This window comes from Podarcis liolepis (assembly GCF_965112155.1).
Source record: "Podarcis liolepis genome assembly, chromosome: 4".
Taxonomy (NCBI): domain Eukaryota; kingdom Metazoa; phylum Chordata; class Lepidosauria; order Squamata; family Lacertidae; genus Podarcis; species Podarcis liolepis.
In genome coordinates, this window is record NC_139558.1 from 29,570,682 (window position 1) to 29,592,310 (window position 21,629).

The window sequence follows — 21,629 nt, forward strand, 5'->3', positions numbered from 1 at the left end:
CTGCTGGTTCCTGCTCTCCTACCCACCCCCACTATGTGACAAGAAACCTGCCTTTTGAATATTTAACAGAAAGCAACACAGTTCTCAATTTTCAATCTCTTTACGAGTTATGAGTTGTATCAGAGAAACAGCAAATAATTACCTTTGTGGGGGTCACGTTTGTGGCTGCTGTCCGTAGGAGATATTGGGAATTGTAAGCTGGTGATGGGTTGTAGTAGACAGATGGACCTGTTGTAGCAACTGGACACACAAGAGATAAAAACAGTGAGAGTCCTGAAATTGACAAGAACCCTAAATCTTTATCTTAAATATGTATACGCTGCCTTTAAAAACAAGAAACCTCAAGGTGGTTTATAATCCAACACACAATCCCACATATAACCATCTAAACACTCAGGTTTCCCCCCACGTCTAGTATTCCATCATTTTATATGCAAGTGTGAAGATACAGCTTTAGTGATTTACTTCTTTGTATAAGGATATCACGTTTTTCGTGGAGTATTCTTGTGTAGTTTTAAAAAATGTACAGTCATTATCAAACTCAAATAAAAGCAATCATTTAAAAAGTGTGAAAATGCACCCTCCCCGCAGCACTCACGGTAAGTTTTAAATAAAGCCTTAAGATTATGAAGCCAGTAAATGAAAATACTTTCTATCTTTTTAATAACATCCTCCTCAAGGCAGCTTGTGATGCCTTCAATGTTTTTTAATTATAATCAGACGTCACATCAGAAACTGCACTTAAATTTCTCTAGGACTCTCCACCTCCGCATGTAGTTACCAGTTAATGGTGCTCCATGAAAGCTCTGTGTGCCTTGATAGCCATCTGGCATGGTATCTGCTGCATAGCTTTCGGCAGGCCACCGCTGAGACATGGTTGTATTAGAATTGTTAAGTTTCATCTCTTGCATCTCATTCTATCAAAAAGACAAGCATGGTCATTAAAAACTTTTGTGCCAACCCCATGCTGTTTCTTTTGCATCTACAGAACTGAAGAGGAAAAGAATCTAAAACAGTTTGGGATGAATATGCTTGTATTAAGTCCTGGCTACACTGAAACCTTGGATTTCTCAAATTTTTTTTATGAACTTCCAACATGAAGGCATTTAAGAACAGTTACTCAGAGTGAGCCAGAAAGTGACCAATCCAGGCAGTAAAAGATTGTTCCCTCCAACCTCTTTATATCTTCCTCTATCCTTCGCTTGTTTCTTCAAGATGAAAGTGAAGGATCAAAGTGCAGTTGTACCTTGGAAGTCAAACAGAATCCGTTCCAGAAGTCCATTCGACTTCCAAAACGTTCAGAAACCAAAGCACGACTTCTGATTGGTTGCAGGAAGCTCCTGCACCCAGTCGGAAGCTGCTGAAGCCCCGTCAGGCGTTCGGCTTCTAAAAATAGTTCGCAAACCAGAACAGTCACTTCTAGGTTTGCTACGTTAGGGAGCCAAAACATTCGGGAATTAAGCTGTTCAACTTCCAAGGTATGACACTATAAGGGAAGAAAAAGCACAGCCAACCTTTTCACTCTCCTCCTTACCAGCTCTTTGTCCTTTGCTTTTCTGTTAGCCTGTCTTATCCACTGATCAACAGTGTTTTGATACCTCTAGGGCCACCACAGCAACACACACCTTCACTGCCAGTGAGGTGAGTCTCAGCCCCCTCCTCTTTTTCCCATCCCTGCAATGATTCAATATTCTCTGGCTACTAAGCATGCTCAATAATCCCTTTAGGATTTTCCCCCTAAAGATTTTTTGCACTTCTGCAAGCATGCCAGTACAGTACCTCCCTCTTGTGTGAGGATGGTGTTATTATTAGCATTTGGGGAATGAATTCTGAGTTAGTAGCAGTGATGATGGCAATGACTGAAAATGAACCACGAACTGACTACTGTTGAAAGATTAACTGAGCAAGGCACAGCTGTGTGCAAAGTAAAGCAGTTACAGAAATCAAATATATTCTGAACAGCCCAAATTTTGATTTTATTGCTCTTTTAGTCTTTAAACCTTCTGGAGTATAAAAAGCCATGAAATATAGTCTTTGCTATTACTTATTTCTTACAGCACACTCATAACCATGTTTACTCAAAACAGTGGTCTTTATTCCTTAATGAATTTAGTATTTTGGTGTTAATGAAGATTTGTACAAATTATCACTCTTTTTCAATCAAAAATGGCCAGGAGTCTTTCCCCTCTCTAGTAGAGGAAACTGATGTCACAATAGGCTGCTTTGCAACAAGATTCTACAACTGTACTTCAGCTAGCTTGAACCTTTCTAGTCTGCTGCTGCTATAAGCTTATTTAGCGTTTTGCTTTAGCGTTGGGGTTAATTCTGTTCTGATACATGGACATGAGAAAATGTTGCGCCAGCAGACACAATGGAATTTCTCATTCTTCCCTTCCCCTTGCAGCCCCTGAACTCATCTCAGGCTACTTCAGAGGGTCCCCCAACCCACCAAAGAAGATTTTTAGGGGATGGGTCACAAGGTGGGAGAAGGGAAATCTGGGCATCATTTCACATATTTGTAAATTGCTGTTAAGTTTTATTTTTTATTTTTGAACTTGCATATACCACCTTTCAGAAAATAATCATACTTCAGTCATTTTTATAGAAATTGTATTTTCAGTAATAGAAATTAAACCTGCCTAAGCAAGAATGACTACTTCTATGAATGCATTTGTTTGCACCATGCTGAATAACTCAAAAGTAAAAGACAGTCTAGACTGCCAACGTCTAGCACTTTGACTTAAATTAATCATACTGCTCATAAGCATGATTACTCTGGAAGTATAATTATTTGGATAGGATCTTCTTGAACACTTGACTTATCCATCCCGACTTCGATTATCTAAGCTGAATAAAACACATCTATCCCCAGAGTGGAGTACAGAACATACACAGCAGTGCTCTTATTTACCTTTATGGATTCTACTTGCTGACAGATCATCTTAAGTAGTGATTTTTGATCCTCTGCCCAGCGAGGAGGAGTTTTGGGTGAGAACTGAAATAACAATAGTTAGGTAATTAGACCAACTGAAACATAATAGAGATTTTAAAAACAAAAACATTTGTTTGCCATACCTTGTAGCTTTTACTTGGAGACAGAGAGAATTTTGTGGGCGATGGGGTAGAATGTTTAATTTCCGTCTCCACTGGTTGGCTCAAATCATTGTTTAGGATAAGACTCCTTTCTTCACCATTGATTCCAAGTTCTTGAATTATACTTTCCAGCATCTCCTTAACTGTCTCTATGGATACAGGTAACTAGGACGAAAATTAAAGAGGGTGTGAATTTAGGGTGAGTTTAAATATATACATGGTTACATTAATGAACTGCATATTCTTCCCAGGTTTACAAATTATTGGTTTCAGAAGTCTGGGTTGCATCTAGGGCTGCTATTCTGCTCTTTCGGCAGAGTTCTACCTCTCCCTCCAGAGCAAATTTTTGTGACAGGACAAAGTCCTGGTGTGCAAGTAAAAATCTGCTCAAGCAACACTGGAAACAACCATCTGTATTTCACTAATTAAACAGAAAATGGTCACTAGCACCAAAAAGTTTGCATAGAATTTTTGCATCTGAACAAGTTTTAATTCTTAGCTACCCATACTTTAGAGCATGTTTGCTTTAGAGCCACTAAGTTCTACTACATTTCTAGTAGATTTACTATTAAACCAAGTATTATATATCTAGACATATAATCTGACAAATGCTTTTTTCCTATCTAGATTTTCCTAGCAGTTTTTTAAAAAACACATTTTTAAACCTTTTCAGTGACTGAAGCATCGCTGCTGCTTTCATCTATAATTTTTATGAGGTAGTCTCTACTCTTTTTCAGAAGATTTCTGTATTCTTCTTGTTCTTCTAATGACAGACCATCATTCTCTATCTCTTCAGCTTTCCTCTGGAAAATCTATCCAAGAAAAGAAAGAGTCAGTTGAGAATTCAGCTTATTAAGTGTGCATGCAGTTAGGGCAGGGGAATCCCCTGAAGGAATGTAACACTTACCAGAGCAAGATTCCAATATGAGACAACATTTTTAATAGCTTCAAATGCTTGCATAGCATCGTCTGTTTTTCCATCTACAGAATCCCAAATTGCAAATGCTATATGTGCCTCTTCTTGATATACACCAACCTGGGAAACCTTAAAAAGAAGGTTTATTAATTAGTTTTATATAAGGAAATGTTTTGGTACAAAATATTTTACACAGTTTAATGATTTACAATTGTGTGTAAGTTTTGCTCTTTTCAAGGGAGGAACTACTACTTACTTTGTCCAAGATGATAACCAGATTTTCAAGTTATACGATTCCAGTGACAGAAATACGTTTGCAGAAAACATACTGAAACGTGTGTATGGAACACATATGTAATATTTGACAAACTGTTTCTGCAAGCGTGTTTCTACAATACACACGTGCTTTTATATTTATAATAATAGCATGCATGTAGATACACGTATGATATGTTCAAATACTTCTTAACAGATTAAGTTTATGTGTCTAGCTAGATAAGGCAATTCATAGTCATGGTCTATTTTTCAATCAGCATTTTCAACCATGCATGTAAGGGGAAGTTATTTTCATATATGCAAAGGAAGTGTTGAGAGTCCCTTATAGTCCCACCCAAAAGGCCTGCAGTTTCCCACTCTGTAAAAATTTTAAAATAAGCATTACAAACATTTGCCCCCCGCCCCAGTTGGCTTAGTGTATGGTGGGTTAAGTTTTCCATGGGGAAGGGAGACGCTCCAGAAACTTGCATAGGTCTTCCACCTTCTCATGATTAGCAGCAAAAATCTTGATGCTATTTGATATAGCCCTAATGAAAACACTGGAAAAGCATGTAGTAGAATTAAGAGTTTATATACTGAAAGAGTTAATGTCCTCAACAAGATTTTTCTTGTCACAGATGCCTATACAAAGCCACAGTTCAAAGCACAGTGCTATCAATATGCCAGTAACTCAACTTAAAAAAATTAACCCAGGATTGGTAGAAAAACTATACATCAGTGCCTGGAAGCAAAGTTGAATTCAGGCAACAAGAGAGGCAACTCTGTGGACCTGGGGAAGAAGATTCTGCTCATTCTGAATGGGGTCAAAATTTCTCTGAATAATCATGTTTCCAGCCAAGGGCTGAGTTCCTGGACACCATCTAGCTCCTATATATGGAGAAAAAGGCTACCAATGGCTACTTAGCTACAATGGAGATGTTCCACCACCACTGCTGGAGGCAGTATGTCCCTGAATATCAGTGGCTGGGTATCGTAAATGAGGTGAGTGATGTTACATTCAGGTGCTGCTTGCATACTTCCCATAGGCACTCTAGTTGGCCACTGTGAGAACAGGATGTTGGATAAGATGGGTCTTTGGTCTGATTCAGCAGGACTATTATGTTCTTCTTGTAGGTTCAGATAGCAAATGTGACATAGGTGTTTCCACACTCTTCTAGAGAATTAACTGCTATGATCCGTACCTCAGCAACCTCTCATATTTCATTATGTTAAGACCCATCATGAGCTGTGTTTGATGACTGCATGACATCCAAGTCAAATAGTGAGATCAGTTAAGTTCCACTTTCCAAATAAAATAAAATAAAATTTTGAGCAACACCTAGCTAGCAGACAAATTATATTACCAGCACATAATTAACATTTGTGGCTTATGAAGGAAGACTGGACCAATTCCAAATGTGTGGGTCTCAAAGTACACTAATGGTGGAAGCAGACAGATCTGCTGATGGTTCAAGAGTTGGCAAGTAGCTTTTTTGTTGCTGCCAGAGTTGGAATGTAAACAGTAACCACTTATGGAAGTAGGTTGAGTTAGAGGGGAAGCGGCAACAAGAAACAAGAAATCAAAGTAAGAAACTGCAGATAAGACCCCAAAAGCATTTAGAAATATAAAGACTACCATAGGAAGATTTGAGCTGCCTTATTACCTGAATATCTTCACTATGAAAGTGATTGAACAATGGGTTAATTGGTTCAGGAATACTTCTCTTCTTCTTGATTGTCTCAAGCATTGGCAAAACTTTCTTCCAGTAATAAACACTTCGTCCAATGTAATCTCTTTGGTCATAGAAAGAATTAAGATTGCAACCCTGTGAAGTAACATAATTTGAGTTATTTTTAATGTTAAACTCAGTAAATCATTGTATATATCAATGATAGCCCTGATGACACTATTTCACATTTCTCTATTAACGTTCAGAATTCCAGTTGTACATGCAAATGTTGTATTTATTTATGATTTATTAGATTTCATACCCACCCATCACTGGAAGGTTACAGGGTGGATTATGACAACAGAATATACAATTATAAAAGCTGGTAAAACAGTCACAATAATAAGACAAATGAAACAATTCATTGAATAATTTAAAAAACAAAATACCTTAACTGTCAAAGGCCAGAGTAAAGAGCTGTATCTTCAGCACACAGCAAAAACTATACAATGAAGATGCCAGACACAATGACAGGGAGGAAGTCCCATAATTTAGGGACTGCCACAGAGAAAGCCCTCTCTTGGGCCACCATTCCCCAAATCTCTGAAGGCAGCAATTACCAAGAGATTCTTCTCTGGTGACCTTAACACTAGAGAAAGTTAGTAGAGATGGAGATGGTCTTTCAGATATCTGGAGCTTAAGTAATTTAGGCAGGGTCAGAGGTTTTCCATTGGTGTTTTAAAAGGTGGAGGCAACTACATTCCAGACTTGTCTCCCCACATATAATCTAAATACCTGCAATAGGCTGCATGGATCATACAAGGTTAAGAAATTAACTTTATAGCTTCAAATTTACTGAAAATGGCATCTTCTTACTTACTGTTTTAAGGAGACTTTTTGCCCAGTGCACGATCAGAGCTGGCTGAAGACCATGTTTACCTAAGGCTCTGAGGATGCTTATTTCATGTTGGACTAGAAGCCTCACTTTTGCTGCTGTCCCGGACCTGAAAAGTAACGTGTGCAACAGAAATGCATCAGCTGCGTAATGTAGTTCTTAATTACTAGTTTCTGCTTGATTATCTATAGACTAAAAGTTGTAAAGTCCATTCTTAACCCCAAAGACAAAGGATCAAAAAAGTTTTCTTGTAAATATATAAAAGCCAGCCATTTCACACAAGCTGTCATATATATATAATCCTTCAGCATGAGAAATGGGTATTAAAAGCTGCTATATGTAGTCGACAGCCACATGTCTATTGTAAGGATGACTACCATAACCAAAAAAAGTCATACTTACACAGTTTGTTTGTGAACAAGAGCATAAACAGCATCCCACCAGGCCCTCTGCCTCTCGGTACAAAGTTGCTTGCATACTGGTAGTGGTAGGAATTGAGGCCGGTGCACAGTGTACTTGGTATTAAATTTCTCTTCCAATTGCAAATGACAGGTAAATATCACCCCAAGCAGAAATACCTGTTTTGCAAACACACACATTTTAAGTTATACAATAAATTGCTTTATTAACTCAAATTGTGGTAGAAATTAATGCTGGAAGCATTTCCTTACTTCAAGGTCCAACATGCAAATCGATTCAGGAGCATTGGTCTCAAGTCTGGATGTTTCCTGAGGCAAGTGGAAAAGTTGCTTCAACCATTTGCGAAAGGTTTGCAGGGGTGATATGGATTTCCACTGCAGACCAAGCCATATGAGGTGTTGGAGACTACCACTGTGGGCTCTAATGGCACCTAACAACAAGAAAGTGCTGGTTCATTTCGAAAGATGCAACTGTGTGATACGACAGCAGAAGACAGTAAGCAAACCATCATCTCATGCTAATATCATCTCATGTTAATTCTAAAAGAGTTAAAAATGTGAATCAATGCCTCAGCTCACATCCTGTACAAAGCAGGTGTTCAAAACATAGCTCAGTAGCAGTTTCCGATGCAGTTTTGCCAGTTACTGAGGCTCCACTGACTATTTAGATTTCTACAGACCTGTCCACAAGTATTCTCTGTTTAGAATGACAGAAACACAAACACCATCTACTGTGGCACATAAGCCATTATTCACTACCGCTTCTAAATACAACTAGTCAGAGAATTTAGCATCTTAAGTTATGCAAACTGCTTTGATAATCAAAGCATACCCTTATATGTAAAATGGTACACTTGAAAAAGTGAGTTCGTTTAAAGGAGGGGTGGGGGAACTCTAGTCCATGAGTCAATCTGGACCCATCAGGGGGTTCCATTTGGCCTGCGAGGTCATCTTTCCAAACCGTGCTCATCCATCAATCAGCTAACATAACTGGCGATATAAACTGATGGGTGAGACCCTCTTGGAAAACCCAAACTGCACTGATCTCTTCAACCTCCAAAAAGCATCATCATGACCTGGGCTTTCCAAAAAAAAACAAAACAGGTCTCCTTGCTTTTGTGTGGAGCAGCAAAAGCTAGAATTCCCTGCTTTTTTCTTTGTTGCTGCACAATGCAGCAATCCCTGCTAGAGCTAATGCCTGCTTTATAGACAATGGCTTGGACAGACCTCTTGATCACACAACAAAGAAATAGGCACTTGCTTCCAAATGAATTTCCTGCTCTCCCATGCTCAAACAGGACAGCAGAGACTGCAAGGAATTTAGACGTATGACCAGGGCAACTTATCTGCCAATCATGTGACCCCCCGTTACTGGCAGGTAGAATACTTCCCCTCCTGTCAAACTTGGTCTAGAGGCTGGGGCCAGATTAAGATATGGTCACTGGTGCAAAAAATGTTCCCCAGTCCACTTTAATATCTTTTCATGAGCTAGTATTTAAATTCACCTGCTTCTTCCAGTGCTTTTAATCTTGAAGTATCATGCTGTATGTGTGTATCTATTTCATAATATGCAATGAATTTATAATATAAAATAAATAAATAAACCAATCTTCTTACCAATATCGTATCTAGCTAGTTCTCCATATTCTGGTACTTGCACACCAACATTTCTGATATCATCTGTGCCAAGAAAGGAATTCTCTGTAGAAGAACCACTCCCAAATAGTGCATCAATTAAGGCAGACTGTCCACTCTTGTTTGCAAATGATTCAACAATCTCCTTGAAAAAATCCTGCTTCCTATGGCTTAGGTTTAGCAGCATATGTCCTGAAAAGGTAAGAGATACATGATTAACCAAAAGTCAAGTTTCTATTTGGCAAATATACACCAAATATCATGTATTCAATGAATTTGTTCAATTTATGCAAGGACTTCAGCCTGCACAATGAAACTCCACCCCCCAGGCACTCCCCCCACATAAAATCTGCTCCAGAGTATTGTAGGAACCCCCAGAACAAATTTGGGGAGCATCTAGGGAGAGAAGGAGGTGGCAACACTTTCATTGAGCGAATGAAAGTCCTTGTGCAAATGAAAATACTTTGGAAGATACAACCCCTTGAGTAAATTTGTCAAGTCCATAACTTGAGTTCAGAGGGCAGTATTGAATGAAGTAGTTCCACTGGTACAATAACTTTGGCCACACAACAGAACTTCCCTTCCATACCCTGCTAAATCTGTTCTGGGATTCCTTCAACCTTCTAGGGCAGATCTGGGGAGGGTGTGAGGCATATGGGGAGAGAAAGAGGGGAAGTTGCATTGCACAGTACAAGCAGAAATCCTTGTGCTAGTGGAAGTACTTTGTTGAATACCACCCAAAGAGTTAAGTTGTTAAATTTAAAACATTCTGTTCAAAGGGGAAATAACTGGAGGTTTGAAGACTCAGAAGGCAGAAAATGAATCTTAGTCAAGAGGACATATTGAAAAGTTATGCTGGGGCCTCTAGCGCTGCCATTCTTTAAAACCCACATTATGCTTTGAATTCTTAGCATTGCCTGTTAAAGGTTTGTTACTTTTAATTTTAACTGAGTGAAGTCTTTACACGCTGCTTTAGAATTGCTACTAGATGTCCACAGCTTTGATTTTAAAATGAAATCTGACTTTGAATATTATTACCAGACTGGCTCTGTCGATCACAGGCTAACATTTCCAACTTCTCTTGTTCAGCTTGATCGCCTTTTATTAGTTTTGACTTTGGTCTAGGAACCTGGTAGAGATTAGACAAGTGTAAAGAATTCACTCTGCAGTGAAATATATTATAACAATACTAAGCTTAAGAATAAAATCCATTTCTGTGAAGTGTAGAAATCATGTCTAGTACAATCATAAATTTTACATTACATTTCTGTCCAAAGTGCCAAGCTGAACATTTTTTGACTCTACATTGCTCTATGCCAAGGAAAAGTTGAATGAATACAGACTTATTGCTTCTTTCTCAAGAAATGAAGGGAAAGGAATAGTATTTTGAACTGCAAGTCTTGCTTTTACTTATCAAGATATGGTGGTGGAAGGTCATTTAAGAGCAGTCCAATAGTAATTATTTGATAGAGCTAACTTCAGAGTCCAGAGTAGCCTCACCCAATCTGTTGGCCTCCAAATGTTTTGGACTACAATTCCTATCAGTCCCAGAAATGTCCAGTGATCACAGATTATGCAAATTGTAATAAAAAACATCTGATGGGCACCAGATTTGGGAAGGCAGGGCTAGGGACTCTACCCTTTGGCTGGAGAGAAAACTGGCATAAGAGGATGATAGAATCTGTCAAAGTAATATAAAGCATCCTAATTATCACAGATGTATGCATGTATAAATAAGTAATAATAAATAAATAAATATTTATTATTTATACGATGCCCATCTGGCTGGGTTTTCCCAGCTACTCTGGGTGGCTCCCAACAGAATATTAAACAGAATAAAATATCAAACATTAAAAACTTCCATTAGTGCATTGCAATAATGGCACACAGTGAAGCTAGTTTAGTAAAGGTGCCAGAAAAGGATGTGCGTACATCGAGGCAGCAGCCACATTGTACCACACTATTCTCCAAGCAAGAATGCAGACAATAGTACGGTATAGAGTGGTACCTCGCAAGACGAATGCCTCACAAGACAAAAAACTCGCTAGACGAAAAGGTTTTTTGAGCTGCTTCGCAAGACGATTTTCCCTATGGGCTTGCTTCGCAAGACAGAAACGTCTTGCAAGTTTGTTTCCTTTTTCTTAACACCGTTAATACAGTTGCGACTTGACTTCGAGGAGCAACTCATAGAACGCGGTGTGGTAGCCTTTTTTGAGGTTTTTAAAGACTTTGGTGATTTTTGAAGCTTTTCCAAAACTTTCCCGACACTGTGCTTTGCAAGACGAAAAAAATCGCAAGACGACAAAACTCGCGGAACGAATTAATTTCGTCTTGCGAGGCACCACTGTACTGGGATACAATGTGTTGGCTTCCCACGAAAGCCAAAGGTGCACAGCAAGATTAATTGGCTGGGCTAAATTATCTGTAGACAGCAGATTACTCCTGATTTCACACATACTTATTTCCTTTTACCTCTAGATATGCAATTCTACTGAAAAGCATTCAATTTTGATTTTGTCCTTTTAAAAAAAAAAACAAAAAAGCACGAACAGAACAAATTTCACCCCCCTGCAGTATCATGCATATACAAACACTCCTTGGCACTTTTAACACTGAAATCTACAGCACAAATACTATAAATGACTGAGGGCAACATGTTACTTGAGAAGAACTTACCTGAAAAGCTAGAAGGTAACATAAAGCTGCCAATTCTGAAACAGCTCTCCACTGCATTTCACTTTCCTGGGCCATTTTCAACAGCAGAGTTCCAGCATGCATGTAGAAGTGGCCTTTCATTTCCAGGAAAGTTACAGAAAGTTCATCACCTCCAGCTGCATGAGGTTTCACTGAATGGAGTGCATGATCAAAGCTACAAGACAAGTGTTCATTAATAACAGTAGTTTCATAGCTCAACAAAGTACTGTTACAGAAACAGCAACACCAGTAAATACTTTTGACTGGTTTCTTTACTAGCGGCTCCTGCTTATTGTTCCTCTGCCATATAGGACACATATATACACTGTAAATATGCAAAAAGCAGCACATGAAAGCAACTAATAAAATATTCAGCTGAATTAAGGGGCTTTTGTGCAGACACAATACAAAAGCAAGGGCATTTCACAATACAAAAATGGGGGCATTTCATCAACTCTTCATTTAGAACAGTTCTGAATTGAACAAATCAAGATACCTTTGGAGGGATTCTCTGCTTTCTTCTACACCTCTGCTTGAAAGTGTCATTACGACCAGATTTGAATAAGCCAACAAAAGATCCCGACGGGATCTAGTCTTTTGCTCGTTAGGTTTATTGGATTCCAACTCCTGTGGAGAGTCAAGATATTCCTAGGAAAAAAATTAAAATTAAAAAAATATTTTGTTTAGTCAATGTGTATTATGGCTCAGCCACCAGATCTCCAATGTGTTTTATTAAGCAAGATCAGACCCTACTTTGTGTACTCATTCTCTACTGAAATTCTGCAGCCCAAAATTAAATAAAGCAAAAATCTTACTCCGGGTAGACTGTGAGGATTTTATTTTTAGCAGCTTTATCAGGGATATTTTAAGCTATCTTTTAAGACATCAACTGAGCATCATTACCTCAGTGGACTCCAAAAGAGCAATGAAAGAGCTGAGGGTGTGTACAAAACGCTGAGAAGGACTTTTCAGCATTTTGCACATGCCCTCCGAAGAGTGAGGTTTGAGTGGCAGGACAAAAATATGCCAGTCTGCTTCATGCACTGCAGAAGGCCCTGAACACCTCCATGTGTTGTCCATGTTCTAGATCACTGGGGTGACCCACTATATTTTAGCAAGGCAAAATCATGAGCAGAAGGAAACTTTTTTAGGGCTGTTCCGCAGGTACTTGCATGAGTTCATGCAGTCCTACCCATAGGTAGATTCTAGTGTAGTTCTCAGGCTCCTCACAAGGTTGTGCACTTGAAAGAACAGCTTTTGACTTAGTCTCAATGTTTCTTATAAATGCTTTGTCAAATGTGAAATGGCTTATCTAGGGGCTGAAGACACCTTTCTCATGAGGGGTATTTGTAGATGAAACCCAGTAAAAGCATATTGTAGGCCTTTGTAGACCTGCTTATTATAATGTTATTTGCTTGCTCAAACTCTGATCAAAAGTAAGTTCTGTCATGCAACTGGATCCAATTAATAAAGAAAGTTTAAACTGGGTTTAGTCTTCACTTGAAGTTACTATAATATTTTCTATAGGAAATTACAAAAAGAAGTATTTTTACAAGACAAGTATAATTAAACAAACCTTAAGTGTATGTACAACACACGAACACCATTCCAAGCTTGACTGCAATGGTATTTTTTTCTCTGCTTCCTGACAATGTGCCACAGCAGCTGCAAGATTTTTGTTTGATAAGTAGAGCTTCACTAATCGAATGTTAACATAAACATCATCAGGTCTGGCACACAATTCTGACTGGATCAAATCAAGAAGCTGGTTCCATCCAGTCTCACTTTTGCAATCCACCAGACTCTCCTACAGTAAAGATAAAAGGGTTGACATTTTATATTTATTTATTTAAACACAAGGCTTTCAAGCATTCTCAAGGAATAACATCATTCTTATTGCTTCTTTATATAAAACTGCATTACATAAGGAAGCTAGTTTTGGACAATATAGCAATAAACATCTGAATCCACTACATATCTGGAAATGCATTGCAGTTTCTTTGAGCGGGGCTTTAAAAAAAATCAGGAGTTTCTTAACTATGAAAGGAAGTGTTACATGTTATCAGGTTTCTACTTTTTTTGAGAAAACTAAGAAAACAGCAGGTATTAACAAAGTTACAACTACTAACTTATTGCCAAACTTTTCATACTGCCAATTTCATGTAAAGATTGTGTCCAAATTGTGCCCAGGTTTATTCTGTAAGCTGTGACAATACCCAAAGTGGGGAGGGGGAGGTTAAGGTTACCTTTAGTCGAAAAACTGAAGGGCTTCCAGGAAAAAGCTTGGCTGCTCTGTCAACCCAGTATTTTGCTCTTCCATCAGTAATATCATTACTGCACAGCAGCTCTGCAATCTTCAATACAAGGTCTTTCTGTGTTGGGTTCAACTCCACCGAACGCTAAAGCCACAATTGAAAAGAAGAAGTACCGTATATATAGTTTAATTCCGTTTTTCTGTGACGCAAAATGTTGCAATATAGACTACCAGAACACATAAACCAAGTTAAAGAGGCTTATACAGCTGTTTAAGAAGATCACTTCACTGCCTTATTTGCAGTGCTACTCAGGTGTAGAAGAATGATGGAAGAGATGCAGGTGACTACTTTGTTACCACACTTCTGTAGATTAGTGCAGCCTTCACCACTTCATAAACACAGCATTCACAAAGGACCAAGAAAGGGAAAGCCTTCTAGACAGGTGTGGCATGCTTTAGCATTAGAGAATGATGTTATGCTTATGAAATATCACAAGAGACAAGTATTTGTACAGAACAGAAACATGATTCACAGAAGTGTTGTTTTTCCTTGCCAAGTTGCCCTGTACCACAACACAGTCTGAGCATTTCCCAAGCTGACGAGTCAAGATGTGGCTAAATTCCATATTGTGATTCTATCACTTAGAAGACAGCACAGAATTCCTTTCATTGGTTCTGAAAGCTATAGGGGAACCCTTCACAAAAGGCCAATTCAGCAGGATTCCTGTCACCTACTCCAAACTTCAATATTAAAGTGGACTTTTTATTAAGCTTATAACACATAGTAAGGCATAGTAGCTTATATGCCAAGGTGGGATATGAAAAAATCAGGTTGAGATCCTAGCTCAGATTATGGAAGAGCTAATATTCCCTGAAACTTATATGAGAAGTTGACTGCTATAACTTCCTGCTGCTTGAAAGCCCAGCTCAGATGATATGCCAAGTGTGTGTGTATAAAAAAATATTTCTTTTGTTTGGTTCTGAGCTTTCCAGTAAAAGGAAAGTTTATGAAACTCTAAGGTCTATCTAAAAGATACCAGAATTATGAATCAAGACCAATGAGAAGCTCAGCATTATAACCAACAGTCTTCTGGTCAACATTTCATGCTTTAGGAATCAACAGGAAGTTCCCCTCACTATATTGACCTGACAGACCCAATTGGACTATCTTTTGATACCACGGAACATAATGTAGTAACCTAAATGACCTGTTAAGTGTTTCAGAATCATTCAAATTATTTTGCCAACTCTCTGTGTGGCAATCTGAGGTGGGAATGGCCAATTGTTACCCTAGGAACCCCACCCCCCATGGAATACTATAGAATTACATCTTGTAAGGGACAGTCTTGGTGGCTGCTCTACAACCATGCTTTACCCATGCTCAAAACACATACTTTTTTGGAGGCAACAGAAGTTTTTGTGGGACTGACATTTGGTAATTCTATTGTTTAATTACAGCCAAGGCAGCAACACTTTAAAAATATTTCATAGCATTCCAAAATATGCTCTAGCAAAATAAAATATATCTAAGTAAATATTTCATATACAACAGCCTCTAGAAACAATAATGTAGAAGCATTATTTTTTTTTACCTTATAACAACCTACAGCTTTCTCTATGTTTTCTTCAGCTTCATAGAGTTGTCCCAAGAATTTGTGTGCCTTGGGATCTCTTTCTTGGACACTGAGATATGTAGATATGTACCTTTAAAAAACAGCATAGCAAGTTAACATAGCAGCCATCAATGACTAATGATATCACTCCAGAATAGACGTAGGTGATGTCAATGCATTTAATAGTCACACTATAAATATGAATTAGGAGCCCCAAGCTTGGCATATTTAACAATGCAAAAACCACAGTACTTGGTTATGAAGCAACTGCCAGCGTTAGTTCTACATGGAACAATATAAAACCTGAAAATAATTATATATGATTAGTAAAAGCCAGCATTCTCCAGCCTGGTGCCTTCTGGATGTTTTGACCTTCAGCCTCATCAGCTGCAGCCAAAACATCCGGAGAACAGAAAGTTGGGGGTGGTTGGTATAAGCCTATCAACACTCATCATGCAGAGTTCTCTCATAAACAATTAACCAAACACAAGTTATTCTGAATCAGAGTAAAATCAATCATTGGAATAATTATACATTTTAATGAATAATATTTCGTACTACCTTTTAGCCAATTCATATTCCTTTGTTTCATAATACAGCTTAGCAAAAAAGAATCCTTTCATGGATTTCTAGAGAGAAAAATACTTTTGTTAATGCTGATAGTAATTCACTTACAGTTTGGTCATTGAACAGCCATAATTTTATCTGCATAACTCTATCCTAAGTATTTACAATGCTAGAGTGAGAAAGAGCTGTTTCCAAGCCTCTTTCTAAGCATTTAATTCATCACAATAAGTTATTGTCCAGTGACAGGAATGAACCACAGCAAGCCTCTAGATCAGTGATTCCCAAACTCCTACCCCTCAGACCACTTGAAAATTGCTGAGGATCTTAAAGACCATGTAATAATGATTGTTCTACCTGCTGTTTAACAACTGTAATGAGCTGTGCTAGATGCTGAAGTATTTCTTAAAAAATAAGTTCCAAGAGGATTCCTGCCACTGCCTCCCTCACCAGTCAAGGCCTGGGTGGTTGAATGTCCTGTGACAAAGAACATTCACTGATCCAAGATGGAAGTTATGTGCCAACTACATCTCCATTACCAGCCTAATCAAATTAACCTAATCTATGCTTAAATAATGGTTATCAAAAACAATAAGTTTTGCAACCTTGAAATAGCCAAGCATAAGTCATACTGATTGCCTTTTGAGGACAAAGGCCTATTCAATAGCACCATATGAAGATGCCAAGGCCTAATCAATGACTAAGATTGAGGTGTTCATTTGCTTCCTTACCTCTTGTTAATTCTGAATATCTAGCCTTTGCTGTTTACAATGGTGGTTATTCTTGGAAAAAATCACCCTGATATATAGTGGAAGGCAAAGAAAGAGGTCCTCATCTTGATAGGAAGCTTTCACCTAATGGCACCAGTGACAAACACTGGGCTTTGCAGAAATTGTGAACTTTGCAGCACTAACCAGCAGAGCTGCAAACTGCCAGGACCCAGGACAGAAATATAGTCCCTCCTGCAATTTGTATTTAAGGTAAAGGTAAACTTAACGCCTTGTGCCAAATGCAGCAGAACCCTGGAGTCAAAACCATGCTGGGTATCCACTTATGTAACAAGGGTTATGCTCCCTGTTGGCCCTCAAAATCTGCTCTAGGGATTAGTGGATCATCTGGAGATTTTGGGGGTACACAGGGGAGGAAAAATAGATCACCTAATGCCACCCTGTATTTTCTTCCTGCAGCATGCTCAGTACTTTAAGTGCAGAGTGCACCCATTATCTGCTAAGGCCCAGTAACAGCCTTTTTCTGTATAAGCATAAAATCTATCATATAGATACCACCATGTGAATTATTCAAAGCTGACAAGTAACAACTGTCAATTTGGTGTTTCAGAGAAGGGAGTGGCAGCAAAATGTATGGCAGCTTCCTATACTCAGAAACTACGCTTTCATTAAGACAGTCAAGACAACAAAATGCAACTTTCATGTTAGGTCAGGGATTCTTTTTTACTCCCTTTAGTTGAATTGTCCATAGCATTGCCTACCTATATGAAGAACTGCTCAATAGTTTCTGCAACTTGTCATTTGTATGTACCGTCAGGGGAATACCCCATTTGCCTCATGAAAGAAAGTTATTTCTGTGCCTTGTCCTAAATTAATTAGTTTTATGTCCATCTCAGGCAGAAATACTTTTATCAGAGAGACAACAGATCAAAGAATACAAAAAGAAACTAGACTATCTCAAGCTCTTTGCCATAATAATCCCACAAACCTCAAGAAAGAAAAAGCAATGATTTTTAATTAGAATTTAGGACGGACAACTTCCAATTCCTGCCAGGACGTAACTCACAACTGCTAAGAAGAATGGGAAGTGAAACTTAACCAAAGCAACATTAGGGGGTTTTTTTGAGGGGGAGAGAAAAAAAACTATACAGTTCAGTATAGGAATATCAAATTATTCATGATGTAGCACCTAGAAAACTGCAGGAAATGTTTTTAAAATACACAAACACATGGTTAAGTGTTCAATTAGCAAATACTACTTCACATGAAATATGTTGGAAGAAAAAAACATTGTTTTTAATGAGGACAATAACCACTGGCCACTGTAATTGTGAATGGATTTTTAAAGCAAAAAACATTAAGAAGGTTAGTTGAGCAACCTTATGCCACTATTTTTAAACCAGCATTTATAAAGTTTATACCACACCCAGAGGCAAGAGTGCTATATGATGCCACAGTGAAAAGAGAACATGGTTAAGAGGGCAGTCCTATATATGTCTTCTCAGAAGGAGGTTCCACCTAAGAGATTGGTTCGCAGACAGATCATGAACCACAACTGTCTGTTTACATTGGAAAGTTCACAATATATTAGCTGGAGGAAAGTCAGATGGGAAAGCCAACATACATTAAGATTACCAAGCACAGGCCTGGAGGTGGCTCCTGTCTTTTTACGAATAGAAAAAGCAGAAGAATTTGCATTAGACACTGGTTTTTCTTCATCAGAATTTGTGCAGTAATGCGAGGGTAGGGACCCAAGACCCAGGAACCAAACGCTCCTAGGCACTCACGACCATCCCAGGCCACACCCCTTCCCAAGCCACTTGAGTGCTTTCAACCTGGCAGAAATAGGCCCTTCAACTCTACTCTTATATCTTGTTTGCCTAGGAGGGCTGAGGGGTGTGTGTATGTTTGTGTGTTTAGCAGGGTACAGAAACCCCTTACTTTTGCATGACTGGGATGTAACTTTGTTAGTTAGAACATGGACATAGCCAGGATTTATATTACAAGGGGCAGCGTTTATGTTGCCAGGGGGCAAAACCTCATTTAAGTATTTTTATTGATTTACTTTAAAAAAAAATAGTTCTTATTAGAGGTTTTTTGTGTTACAAAGCAAACATAAAACAGGGAACTGTACTACTGCCTCCACTTTCGATTCATACTTGATTTGAGCTGAACACGCCCCCTTTGACTACGCCCAGACAGAAGATGCCCTGCCCACTTTTGCATCTGGCCCCACCAGACGCTGGCGTGGAGCCCTCAGGAGGCTGCTTTGAAGGAAAGGCCCTTTGGCTGGAAGGTGGTCCCCCCCCATCAGGCCCCCACTCCTGAAGCTGCATCACCTAGCACAGGCCCCCCCCCCTTAGAATCATCATGGCACAATCCCACATGCTCCTCTGTTACACTGGAGCCAGGGAACAGGCGGCCCAACGCGCGAGCAGGCGCTGCCCTAATCCCAGCCGGCCAGCCCCCCCTCCCTCGAACCCCGAGAGGCGGCTGCCAATCCAAACTAACTCCCTCCCCTCCTTAACCGACGCCGGCTCGCGTCCAGTCATTGGAGGAGAGCCTCAAAACAAACAGCCAAGGGGACCAATGGCGGGCCGCCTCTGAACTCCCCTCAAAATCGGTTTGAGGGGGGGAAGGGGAAGGAAGGGAAACGAAACGAAACGAAGGCTCCTTACCTCCCTGGGCGAAGAGGCCGAGGCCTGCAGCGAGGAGACATAACGGTCCACTTCCGCCCTGCTGCGCCTCAACATGGTGGCGGGCGAAAGAGGGCCCGCCGCCAACGGGCCCCTCAGGCTCCTTCCCCTGGCTCGAAGAGGGAGGGCGAGAGCGCGGAACCCAAAGCCTGCGCCGGTTCGAGGAGGCGACGCCGCTCGAGGAGGAATGACGTGCTAGCCGACGCGCCGGCTCGCGCAGAGGGAACAGCCGCCGCTGTGGCGTCGGCGGCCTCGCGACGGAAATAGCGTGGGGGGGGAGGGAGAAATCGGAAGTGACGTCCTGTCAACCCTAGAGCTGCGCACTGGGGAATGAACGCTCAGTTTCGCTTCGTAGAGATACGAAAAGTTAGAGAGTGATTCCACCTCAGCGCTTGGCGGGCGGAATATCTCTACCCCCCCCCCGCCGCCGCTGTAGACAGAGAGCTACTAATAGATGAGAGGGGCGAAATGCAGGGTAATCAGCACAGCTGTGGTCGGGCAACCAGCACGCGTGGGAATCTTCGTAAAAACGGGCTGCAACAAAAGGAGGCAGACTCTCCTTCACTGGAGTTTTTTTTTAAAAAAGAGAGGTTGAATGGCCACCTTTAGCAGAGTTCCTGCGTTGCAGGGGGTTCGACTAGATGACCCTCGGGATCCCTTCCAGCTCTACAATGCTATGGTTCTAAGATGCATGGAGCAAGACAAGCTCCCCCCTGTGCACAGAGCCAGGGCCGGATTTAGGTTTGACGAGGCCCTAAGCTACTGAAGGTAACGGGGCCCTTTATATGTCCAGCTATCACGACTGGACCTAATGGTCAGGGGTCCCTTTACTTTTTTATCCCTTGTCAACAACAAATTGTCGATTTTTTGTGTTGAATATGCTCATGCCTTTAGTCTATGCTGCCTGATCATCAGTCTACAAGCACTCTTTAATATTAAATAACAGGTACAACAGCTTGACCTACATTCAACTGTGCTGCTCTGCAGCTGCATGCTATATTGCTGTGCAACCAGTGCATGCAGAATGGAGGCACCCTATATATAGAAATGAGCAAACCAGTGATATTTTAGGGAGCAGGCCAGCAGGCGGGGCCCATGACTTACATCATAGGCGCCTACACAACACAAAACACTGTTGCTGTATGTAGGTTTTATTTTATTTGTTTTTTTATCTTATATTTTGGAAATGTACATCCAGGTTTTTTTCCTTTAGTTTTTTGGGGGGCCCCTAAGAGTGGGGCCCTAAGCTATAGCTTGTTTAGCTTATACGTAAATCTGGCACTGCACACAACTCTCCCCAGGTGAGGAATGGGCACTGGCTCATACACCTCTTCTTTTACATCTGTTGTGCATCCTGGTTCCAACACATATGGAGTTCTCTTCAGTATCTCTACAACATCTGTCAGGAGTGGCTGTGCAAGCCTTAGGTTGCTGAGCCAGATGCAAGCCAACCAGCTGACCTTGAATCCTAGAAAGATGGAGGCCTTGTGGGTGGGCGATTCCAGCATGTTGCCTGTTCTCGACAGGATCACATTCCCTCTGAAGGAAGAGCTTGGGGGTACTTCTTCATCTTTGTCGCCAAGAGGCCCAAGTGACCTCTCTGGCTAGGAGCGCCTTCTATCAGCTTCAGCTGGTATACCAGCTTCCTGGGCCAGGAGAGCCTGACCACACTGGAAACCCCAAGACCCTATGACTGTAACACATTTTATGTGGGGCTTTCCTTGCATCTGGTCCAGAAGGTGCAACTAGCGCGTAACGTAGCAGCCAGACTGTTCACAGGAGCAAGCTCTTAGTACCATGTTACTCTGCCGCTGGGAGAGCCGTATTTGCTATCCGGCCAGGTTCATGGTTCTTGTGTAAATTCAGAGGGGTTTGGGCTGGGTGGTCATCAGTATGCAGATGACACCCAGCTCTACCTCTCCTTTAAATCAGAACCAGTGAAGGTGGTGAAGGTCCTGTGTGTGCCTGGAGGTGGTTGGAAGATGGATGGTGGCTAACAGATTGAGGTTGAATCCTGACAAGACAGAAGTACTGTTTTTGGGGGACAGGGGGCGGGTGGGTGTGGGGGATTCCCTGGTCCTGAATGGGGTAACTATGCCCCTGAAGGACCAGGTGTGCAGCCTGGGAGTCATTTTGGACTCACAGCTGTCCATGGAGGCACAGGTTAATTCTGTGTCCAGGGTGACTGTCTACCAAC

The 21,629-nt window shown here is 40.5% G+C and overlaps 1 protein-coding gene across 8 annotated transcripts in view; it reads right to left on the reverse strand.

The window, feature by feature from the left end:
- The window catches only part of RGPD4 (RANBP2 like and GRIP domain containing 4), a 35,959-nt gene extending 16,220 nt beyond the window's left edge, over positions 1-19,739 (reverse strand). For all 8 annotated transcript variants that reach the window (XM_083501430.1, XM_083501428.1, XM_083501429.1 and 5 more), the window contains exons 1-19: positions 19,415-19,739; positions 16,006-16,073; positions 15,424-15,535; positions 13,824-13,976; positions 13,154-13,384; positions 12,074-12,225; positions 11,560-11,752; positions 9,922-10,012; positions 8,866-9,075; positions 7,501-7,679; positions 7,232-7,407; positions 6,815-6,938; positions 5,929-6,090; positions 4,001-4,138; positions 3,759-3,905; positions 3,076-3,258; positions 2,912-2,995; positions 782-917; positions 143-240 (exon numbers count right to left, since the gene is read on the reverse strand). In XM_083501430.1, coding sequence (XP_083357556.1) covers positions 143-240; positions 782-917; positions 2,912-2,995; positions 3,076-3,258; positions 3,759-3,905; positions 4,001-4,138; positions 5,929-6,090; positions 6,815-6,938; positions 7,232-7,407; positions 7,501-7,679; positions 8,866-9,075; positions 9,922-10,012; positions 11,560-11,752; positions 12,074-12,225; positions 13,154-13,384; positions 13,824-13,976; positions 15,424-15,535; positions 16,006-16,073; positions 19,415-19,489 — 2,712 coding nt within the window. In that variant the 5' untranslated portion in view covers positions 19,490-19,739. The remainder of the gene's footprint in view (positions 1-142; positions 241-781; positions 918-2,911; positions 2,996-3,075; positions 3,259-3,758; positions 3,906-4,000; positions 4,139-5,928; positions 6,091-6,814; positions 6,939-7,231; positions 7,408-7,500; positions 7,680-8,865; positions 9,076-9,921; positions 10,013-11,559; positions 11,753-12,073; positions 12,226-13,153; positions 13,385-13,823; positions 13,977-15,423; positions 15,536-16,005; positions 16,074-19,414) is intronic.
- Positions 19,740-21,629: the final 1,890 nt, after the last annotated feature.